At 35.5% G+C, this 10,955-nt stretch overlaps 1 protein-coding gene across 1 annotated transcript in view; it reads right to left on the reverse strand.

Annotated features, from left to right (window-relative positions):
• The window catches only part of NUP205 (nucleoporin 205), a 67,428-nt gene that overhangs the window by 32,351 nt on the left and 24,122 nt on the right, over window positions 1-10,955 (reverse strand). The window contains 8 exon segments of the mRNA XM_006910494.3: window positions 786-906; window positions 1,612-1,801; window positions 2,935-3,072; window positions 3,507-3,606; window positions 6,293-6,502; window positions 7,117-7,167; window positions 8,593-8,775; window positions 9,834-10,039. Of these exon segments, the coding sequence (XP_006910556.1) occupies window positions 786-906; window positions 1,612-1,801; window positions 2,935-3,072; window positions 3,507-3,606; window positions 6,293-6,502; window positions 7,117-7,167; window positions 8,593-8,775; window positions 9,834-10,039 (1,199 nt within the window).

Raw genomic sequence — 10,955 nt, forward strand, 5'->3', positions numbered from 1 at the left:
TATGGGGGCACTTAAAAATATGCGGGCATTTTGAGTTGTCACAATTAGAGGTTACTACTGACAGATAGTGGTAAGGGACCAGGGATGCTAAGAGTCCTGCAATATGATGGACAGTTACACATGATGTGAAGATCAGTCCCACCCAAGTGCTAAAGGAGCCCGTTACAGTATACTGTGGAGTACACAATAAAATTCTTCATCTAGCTAAAGCGATGGTCCAACATAAAGATACAATGGGGCAAATGTCTATAAAGAGAAAAAAAATCTTCCCCAATTGTAGCTATTCAGCAAATAGAGATTATAAATTGGATTAATAGAAGAACATTTAAAAACTCTACAGTATATCACATGAGGTGACACAAATGTGGATTACCAGGAAACCACAGTAGACAACTCAACAACATTCAGCATCGCAGAGGCTCACTCAGAACAGAGGCAACTGACAGAGGATGAAACAAAGGATGCATAAAACAAACAGAAGTTGCACTTACAAACATAATCACTTCAATGTGCTTAGAATAGCAATCGTCTCGTTAAGCCCTACAGCCACATATTACAGTATATATAGTATCATCACATACTACAGTATGTGCAGTATCACTCTAAATGGTATTTGGTATTATGTCGAAATACAAATTTGAACATGGGTAGGTTTTCACCCATCGTAAATCAATCTTACTGTCAGAGAAATTTTCCACAAACAAGATTCCTCCACAGACACTATGACTTCTGTATGGACTGAGAATGCACCAAAAATTAACAAGAACAATAACAAAATCAATTACCTGGTCATGTGTGAAATCTCCAACCAATTTTATCTGAATATTGGTGTTGCAAGAGATACAGCAGAGGATCTTGGCACTTTCGAAAGCCAATTCTGGATTAGTATTGCCATGATACAGGTATCTTTAAAACAAGAAAACAGTTGAGAAACAATGAGATGAAACTTGGCTTCCCACTGTTCTCAAAAAAGAAAATTTAGAACCTGGGCTTCTCTTACCCACGTAGTGCTTTTGGGTAAATTAGACAGTGGTTTCCCCATCTAACCAGTGTGTTCTTCTAACATCCATATGTTGATATCTGAACCCACAGTGACCTAATTTGGAAACAGGGTCTTTGGAGAGGTGGTCAATCGAGTTAAGATGAAGTCATTAGCGAGGCCCCTGATCCAATGACTAGTGTCTTCATAAACAGGAAATTTGGACATTGACGCACATAGGGAGAAAGCCATGTAAAGCTGAGGACAGCGATCAGGGTGATACTTTGGTAAATCCTAGAACACTGCCAGCAAACCACCAGAAGCTAAGATATAGACAGTGAAAAGTCTGTTCCCCGGCCCTATCCTCCAAACATCTAAATTCCCCACAAGAGATAAACGGTATTAAGGTTATATCGTTTTATACTTAGAAATGTTTAGGACACAGAATAATTCGGAAGAGGAAAAAATATTACAAGGTTCAGAATAATTAACATCAGAGGAGCTAGAAAAGGCAGGAACAAAATGAGGCAAAAAAACACTGACGGATTAGGGATCTGACCAGATTTGGCAATCAAAGCTAGAATGCCCATCTGATTAATTTCATCGTTTTTCTACCTACAAATATAACCTACCTGGCAATATTCACCACATTATCAGCCTTCTTAGTTCTGGGATTGATGCCCTGCAGAAGCTGTTCTAAAGGAGAGACTATCAGAGCCAGTTGACTCTCTCTTAGAAGATCCATAAAGAGGTTTTCCTTTTGCAGAGTAAGATTGAGAAGGGCAAGGCAGTGCTGTACCGCTTTCTCCAAATGCTTCTTCCCTATAAACCAAAAGTTGAAGTTAGAAAACTCTACATGAATCTTAGAAACTCATAGTCAGTTCTTAGGAAAACAAGGTAAAAGACAAGTTCAAGATTCAAAAAGCCCTCAAGTTCTCAATATTTCATCAATTTCACGAAAATGCTCCCCCATGCAAGTCATGGTAATTTTTGTGGCTTGTTACTTTTATGCAATGGCTTTTCAGTCACTTTTCCTGTATCTTTGCCATAATTATTTAGAGCAATGGTTTTCAGATGGGGGTGACTTTGGCCGCAGAGGACATCTGGCAATGTCTAGAGACACTTTCTGTTGTCACAACTGGGGAAGTGTACGGTCATCTAGTGGGTGGATGCCTATAGAGCACACAACAGCCTGCACAACCAAGCATTATTCAGCCCAAGATGTCAATGGTGCCGAGACTGAGAAACTGATCTAGAGTAATACATACTCATTGTGAGAAACTTGGGGGAAAAAGCTGAAAATATAAATAAGAATCACTTATAATCCCATCATTTGAATTTAAAGTACAGAGCCAAATTGCCTACGTTCAAATCACAGCCCTGACACTGGGGGAAGATGTGAAACTTCCTTGTACATCAATTTCCTTTTCTGTTAACTGGAAATAATGATATCTCCCACATAGGGCTTTCGTGCAGATTAAATGCATTAATGCATGTAATGTGCTTTTAAAAGCACCAAGTGCATAGTAAACACTCAACAAATGATAATTATTGATAATAAATTATCATTAATTATTGATAATTAATGATAATAAATAAAATTGAGTGAACATTATGTATAGTGCTTTTACAAGTATTATATGAAAAACAAAACAAAAAAGTACTTCAGATTGAAATTTAGGCATGTTAAACATGTTAAAGTGAAAAAAAGATATAATTACCTATAAAAGATCCTAAAATGAGACAGTTATAGTGAGAGTCTCTGTCCTTTACTCTGCTTTTACTTTTAATATACCTTCATTGTATGATTCCCTAAAAGCTCCACTGTAGATACAGAGAGAGAATCTTACAGTGCAAAAGAACCTCAGAGATCACTTGATTTTTTCAAACCCTCAACTTCCAAAAATGAAAATATCTAAGCTGTTTTCAAGACATAAAGACATTCAGGCTCATACCAGGGAAAGGGGCATAAGTATCCAGCTGCTTAACGCCTTCTTCCAGTAAGCTAAGAGCAAGCTCCAACATTGGTGACTCATTCAGAAGATGATACATCAGACTAAATCCTGGTGGCTTATAGGCTATGATTTCTTCTCCTAAATAGAACATAACATAGTCCAAGAAATGGTAAATTAGTATTTTTGTCACACCCTTGATTTATGAAATGTCTGAAACTTATAAATTAAATGGCATCTAAACAGATAAAGGGAAGTTTCAATTTAGAGACAATGACACAAACTGTATACAGTGGTAATTTTCAAATGAGCTGATCTGCACATAGCAATTAGTCACCTATTATATGTTAACTCTCTAAAGATCTGTAAGGCGATGCTCTTGGTCTTCCATTCATTAAATTTACTTTATTTTCTCTTGCTAAGGACAATTAAAATGACTAATACAATGTCACAAAAAAGATTAAATTCTAATTTAATTTATAAACAAATAATTTATATATTACATATATAATTTACAAACTATAAATAGTTTTATTAATAGCTGACACCTTGTTTGAAAGTGACAAATAAATTACCTTGTAGTTCCACAAACTGGTCTACAAAATCTTCAAGTTGGGGCTCATAATCTCTAAGCAATTTATAAAACACTTCCAAAACAACTTCAGCAACTTCCCACTATAGAAAGATACAAATGTTTCAATAACAGTAAAACAGTCCAAGGTGATAGCCTTGCTAGGTTTTTCCTTCCTCCCACTTTTCTCTAGAAAATGAGTGAAATCCTGTGTCTACTTTATTAATTTATGCTAAGCAATATAGCAATCCCAATTCATTTTGCTTTATTTTGCTAAAGGATACGGAACTAGCTAATTTTTCAAGGTAAAACATTTGAAAAAGCATTTCCCAAACATTTCTATAGTAGTTATTTGGGCCTCATTAACAAATCTAAAGCACGTAGTGTCCAGCCATAGTCAATTTATAATTAAACACCAGATATGGACACTTTTCCCAAGTCAAATATTTCACATTTTCTCTAAGAGTTTCAGGTTGTAAAGGATCTGAGAAATTATCTCATCTAATCACACTCATTTCCCAGGTTAAACCAGTGAACCTCACAGCATGAACTTGGCAGCAAACTTACTGGAAGTCAAGCCCTGGACTTTTAATTCCCAGACCAGTGTTCTATCCCATGGCTCTAGCCAAAGACATTAAGAAGACATAAAATCATTGGCAGGCTTGCCCTAAATGACCCTATTATCACCTCTTGGTTAAAAATGTTTTTTAAAAGCTATGAAACAACAAGAAAATATATTTATGCCAAAGGAAAATATATATACAATGAGGCAGGCAGTAAAATTAAAACTTTATTTTAAAAAATCCATTGCATAGAATTTTAAAAAGGCTGTTTGGTAACTGTAAACAGGGTGTTTTTTCTAAATTATTATTTCCACTGAAAATAATTTTATTAAGGCTGAGTTTGGGAACTGGGACTGTACATTGATTTTAATTATTATTTTTAAATTATTCACGTTTTTATATTTTCCAAACTTTTCAAGATCATTTAAGAAAAGGATTTTCACCACATAATAATGAATTTTAGAAATGATAAACATATAGATTGCCTCTAATTCTGTTTGTTACTTATCTCAATCGAAGCACTGTTTTTATGAGGAACCAATGTTCTAAAATATAGTGCTCTAAGTTAAACTTGAAGACATTCAAGTGAAATAAATTCACCAAATTGAGGGAAAATTTCTTAGGGTAAATATGTTGGGGTGAAACTGAAATTAGCGGTAGCTAGGGCAAGTAGCAGCACCTGAAATGCAGACATGCATGGGTGAAAAATAACTGGAAAGAATGTGGCTAACTGAATCTCTGAATACTTAGATCACAATGACCTTTTTTAAGAAAAGGAAAATAAGATATTTAAAACAAATGCAAAAAAGAATCAGAACTCTGTTGAAGAGGTCATAATTATCGGCATACATTATTCATCTGAAATAACTTCTATTAATGAGGCATGGTTGCTGTTATTGTTTCATCCTATAAGGAAATGGATGTTAACGAGATAATTCTAGGGCCTAAATAAAATGTATACCCTTTTCGGTGTTTATTTTTACTACATAAGAAGCAAAAATTATAAAGCAATTGACAAAAAAAGAACTTCAGTTATTTGGGACTAAATTAGAAACAAACTATATCCAATGATAGGGCAATGAATAAATAAACTATCTAGATACAGGTAATGATTATGCAGTCATTAAAAAGACTATTTCAAAAAATCTTTACTCTATAAAGAAGATCCTCATGATACTATGTTTAGTGGCTAAAAAAGATAGAAACTAATGTTAACTAATTATACCAATTTAAGTATACATGCATAGAATAAAGACTAGAAGTCTTTCCTTTGGCAACAAGATTATAGGTGATAAAATTTCTTATACTTTTCTATATTTTCTAAATTCACCCAAATGAGCATGAACTTAATTATTTTTATAATCATCAATACAAAAACAAATAAACCCAACAGGTCCAAAAATAGGAAACTATAAAAATAAAGCAGAAATGTCCCTACAAGATACATCCAAGTGTATTCTGTGAGGCAATTAACAGTATTATAGACTAAAGTGAATTACGTCAGAACCTGGAAGGGTCTCTTACATAGCTTAGTGGTTATGCTTGGATCTGGAATCAGAGTCCTAGGTTCAAATCCTGGTCCTGGACCTTAGGCAAGTTCCTTAACTTTGCTAAGCCTCCATCTGTAAAATGGGAATATTAATAGTTGCCTCACAGTAATATCAGAATTACATAAGATGATATATACGGTAAGCTCAGTTGTGAATGTGTTGCAACCAGAGCAAATATGGGCATAAATGTCAGTGCCCCTTCAGCCTCTCTATCCATGGCAGACATTCCTAATGGATCATAACACGCTTTCCCACTAAGCCAGACTCCACAACCCAGAACTGCTACTAATCAAAAGAAATTGGTGTAAGATTAAACTTACTTCGATCCCTAACCTAATAAAGGGATAATCATCCCAATAAAGGGATATTGTGTTTCCAAAAGACAAAAGTGTAATATTTTTGGTTCCATTCTGGTCAAAGTTTGTTCAGTTAAGGATCCGAATGAACGCAAATTCATATCAAATTACTGATCACTAAAAGTCAGTGCTTTGGTTTTAGTGCCCAAAATTATTTTTTTAATGCATGTAAACTAATCAGACCATAGACATTCCAGTACTAAGACTATGAAGCTTACTAACTTGCAAAAGCTAAAATGAATTTCTAGCATCTTACACCGCTAACAGAAAAAAGCAGCAATAAGTGAATAAAGAGAAAAAATGTTTTTCTGTGAACATAACCTTTTCAGCTGCTCTCCGGTAAGCTCTTGTGCGGAATCGGAGAAACACAGAATCTCTGAGGAACTGCAAATAAGGGTCAAAGCCAGGGGGCCGCAGTCCAGCACCCAAATTAGAAGGAAACGAGCTCTCCACCAGGGTACTAATAAGTTGGCAAAAGGCCCGAGTCAACGGGTATTCTTCACACCGGGATTCTATTTCATTTAGTTCGACCTTCCAAAGAAAAATAAAGAAAATTTGGTAATATAAAACAATCAGCTATAATGTGCAAAGTATTTTGCAGACATTAACTCATTAATATTGCTATAATATCACACTAGAAGACACATAACAGATATTACCATTATTCATTTAGAGGAAAGGACACACTCAATTGTAGCCAAAAGGCCTAGAAGCGATCCAAAAGTATTATGTGCATCTAGATCAATCAGATGGAAGAATTTTAAATTCGCACGTTGTTCCCAACTTTGAATTAAAAATAGAAATCTTAAATGTTTCTTTAGAAAAGGGAGAGGGAGCGTAGAGAGAAAAGAAACACGTAAAGTCCCACTTAAGGTTGACCCAAGTAACCTAATTTAACTGAGTTCAAACGAAACTTTCGATCTAGATGGCTGCCATGTAACATCCTTTTCCAACTCTGAAACCTAAAGTAATTTGGTTCCTTTCATAAAAAGTTTCATCTCCATTTCAACATTGACCAGAAAACTCTTCAAATGAAAACACATTAAATTTGAAAATGACAGGAACTTAACAGGGTAAGAATAAGTTTTCTTAGTCTATCACGTGAATGTATGAATATAGCATTTAAACAAAAAGGAAAACTTTACCTCAATACCAATAGCTTGCCTCTGGCTTGGAACCCTTACAGTCTGCAGTATCTTAAAATAATAAAAATGAGATGTTAAGAGTCTTCTTCATTCACCAATGCGAAGTAGTAGCTTTACACTATAATAGTCATATTCCTCACCCACCACACCCACACATCTTACAATGTCAATAAGAAGTGACAACTGAGAAGTCTCTGTGTACTTTCATTAGCAATTATGTAGGGTCAGGTAGAGCTTCCAATGAACTGGGCTTCAGAAAACTGGTAATTTCTAAGTGTACCCAACGTGTGTTTTTAGCAAATTTTCTCAGATATTTTAGGCATGAATCGCAAAAGGATTTATTGGATGACATCTCACCAGTGTCCTAGACACTGGTCTCTCTATAACCACCGCTACTGTTGGCATCAGAAAACAAAGAAGTACATTTGTTAAGGGCAGGTTTCTTACATGGGCAGAGTTTTGAGTTAAGATGTCCTATCCTGATCTCGCAGGAGCATACACAGTCTATGGTATAATTAATTATACTTAATGTCATGTTACTGAACTCTCTTGCAAGATAAGAATATACTATTAGATGGTATCCTTTCAAAAAAAAAAAGTCTTGCTCTAAAGATAGAACTGTCTAAACCCAATCCCGTTTCATCTTTGGTATAATGAAGCACTAAAGCACTTAGGACACTGGTAAGTACTGATACACTCATAAATGAAAAAATGAAGTATCAATATTAAACTAAATGAGACTAGGCCTCTCAGCACATATCAACTCCCTTAATTTCTGTTTTTATAAAGTATCATTAACATCTCCAGGACACATATGTTAGAAAATAATTAGATTTTACTGCTTCAAAACAGTTGCTTCTATGAATGTTAGAAACACAGGCCCCCTTGTGTTGTATTACTTCCAAGCCAGACACATATTCCACCTAACCATTTTCCTAAAAATATCTCTATAGAGCACATTATTTTCCTTTTTTACTTTACCACATATAGTATATCTTGACAGAAAAATTCCAATAGAGCTTACATCTAAAGAAAGAAAGGTTGATAGAGATACTTCATCTTTCTGGCATAGGACAGGAGGGCACCGAAAGAAGCAGCAGTAAAAAAAAAAAAAAAGTGTAAGAGAAAAAGTGTACCTCAAGCAGGAAGGGTAAGTACTGTTTTGTGAACCTTTTGGTGGTGGCGGGGACATGGGTCTAATACAGATGACTTCTGAAGGCTGGTCTCAAAGATAGAGTTGAGAAATTCTGACCATTCATTAATAAAGTCTTAAGAACCAGTCTCCAGTAACCTAGTGAAGTTGTCACTGATCCAAGAGAAAAATCCCAGCCTATTAGTTTCTGATGCTCAGTATCAAAATCGTTACTTTCTAATTGAAAGTTCATGGTATATAAGTTTCAAATTGGATGCTCTCGCTTTTACAAATTATGAAGCCTCACTCCAAACTGTAATAAATGAGAGAGCTCGTAACACTACCTGGGTGTATTCCAATGACTGCCAGAGGGAAGCAGCAATTTCAGGAGATTTTCCAAAAGCTGCCAGTGTCTTCAGCAGCTCGGCCTTTAGAACAGGGGGGATACTGCACTGCAGGAGTCCCAGAATCACCACAACCGGGGTCCACTGAGGATGTTCACAGAGTGCCAGACGAGCATTTTCACTCTGAGCACGGAGCACAGAAAGAACAAGAGAGACTTTCCATTTTTAAAAGCTAAAAAAAATGACGAGCGACCACCTAAATTTCTAGCACTTACACTGAGTATTCCTAGGCTTAATACACACAAACGCAAAGCTATTGCTTATACTTGAAGTCTACCAGTCGATCAAATCAGATCACTAGCTCAGTCAATGTAGAGAATGGAAGAGAAATAGCCTTTGTAGAATTACCTTACCAGCCCTAAGCAGGGGAAATAATACATGCAGATATAAATGGTTTCCCAGGGTCACATAAGCTAACCTAGGCACTTTAAATCCTTTCTGGAACCATGTAATATGTTTTACTGTAACATAATATATAAATGAATATAAATACTTGTCCTTTTCTGAGGAAAAAATGGAGATATATGGTATCAAATATCACTCCATTTTAATTCAATGAGAAATAATTACTAACTTTGTTTAGATGTTTAATATTAAGCTTTATTGGAAAAACCAAAAAGTTAGAAGAAACTATTCTCGTCCTTCATCAGAATGTCAGACTGAGCAACTTAACTTTGCTCTGGTGAAATAACTAGAAGAGATTTCTAAGCAGAGAAATTATGTAATGAAAAGAATGTTTTTTTTATAATGAATAATTTGTCAGTGGCAGGTAAGATGGCTTAGTGTCAGGAGAGAAAAGAAAGAGTAATTTTCATTCTAATTAAAAATATCGTTTATGTATGCATACATACCAACACACACACATCTATCCACACCTATGCAGGAAAACTTTCAAGAAGGATGTGAACCCAATAACTGATTCTTATTTGCCCTTCTGAATATTTTCTTTTAGATTTAGGCTGCTATTTTCATACAAGCTTATGACAATAAGAAAGACTACCATAACTACATCCTCTAAAGATAAAGAAACAAAGAGGTTAAGAACAGAATCCTATATATGCACTAAATTGATCACTAATAAACTTTAAGGCATTACATAAAAATTGGAGGGCTCCTTTAAATCCACTGTGCTAGAATACAAATAAAATTATACTCTCATAAGCTGTGGATGGGTTACCTACCCACGTAATGATGGTAGATGTGAGCTGTAAAAAAGCGATCAGTCCATCCTGCTCCTTCTGGGTGATGCCACGCGAAGGAAGGTGACGGTACTGGACACTGTCTGCACTCGGAAGATCCTTCCGGAGGTGTTCATGGTAAAGCATTAAGGAGTGAAAGAAATGTTCCCAGGAAACAGGACTGCCCCCTGCTCCCTGAATATTTTCAACTGTAAAGACAGACAGCACAGAATTTCTTTCAAAAACATTTCCAAGCAAATGCTTAGAAATGAAAAGAGAGAATAAATTTCAAACAATAAACTTTGCCTTTGTCCCAGGTAAGTAATGCATTGTCTTGTCTATGTAAGTTGCGTGTTTGAAAATGGGTTAGAATCTACCTGTGAACTAGAACTCTGGATTAATTTTTCCTCAAGACTAAGAATGGGTGGTGACCATGTAAATACAAAGGTAAATTATTTTGGACGCCAATTATATACTTCATATCCAGGAGAGAGCCTCTGTGTTGTCATGTAAATATACAGGGTGACTTCTTCCACCAAATAATTCCCAAATGTTGAGCTTAAATTCCTAGAGAGAGACAACTACAGGCTAGATTTGTAAATGACACTATTCGTTACATAGAAAACATGGGGAGCAAAAGCACAGCAGCCAAGACAAGCAAGCCTTGACAGAGCAGTCGGAACACTGGCTGGCTTTGGAGCCTGGCAGATCTCGGTTCCTACACGGCTCCCCAATGACTTCTGACCTTGGGAAAATTACTTCTCTAAACCTCAGTTTCCTCACATGTAAAAATGAAAGTAATCATATCTACCTAACAAGGCAGATGTTTAATAAATATCTTTTCCCTTCCCTTTTGCCATGTTTTTGGTTTAACCAGAGCTAAGTCTGAAAATTAAATGAGGAAATTAGGAGGTCAAGAGAAAAACCATTAAATACAGAAATTTAGAAAACATGCACTTATGAAGAAATCAAACTTAAGTGGCAGGGTTATATACTTTGCTTCGAGCACCAGATATGTTCTTAAAAATTTTTTATATATTAATTCGGATTTCTTAAACTGAAGTGTATTTTATAAAGCCAATGGTAAAACTCCCCAATCTGGGTGACGATAATCAAGGCATCACT

This window comes from Pteropus alecto, unplaced genomic scaffold (assembly GCF_000325575.1).
Source record: "Pteropus alecto unplaced genomic scaffold, ASM32557v1 scaffold22, whole genome shotgun sequence".
Taxonomy (NCBI): domain Eukaryota; kingdom Metazoa; phylum Chordata; class Mammalia; order Chiroptera; family Pteropodidae; genus Pteropus; species Pteropus alecto.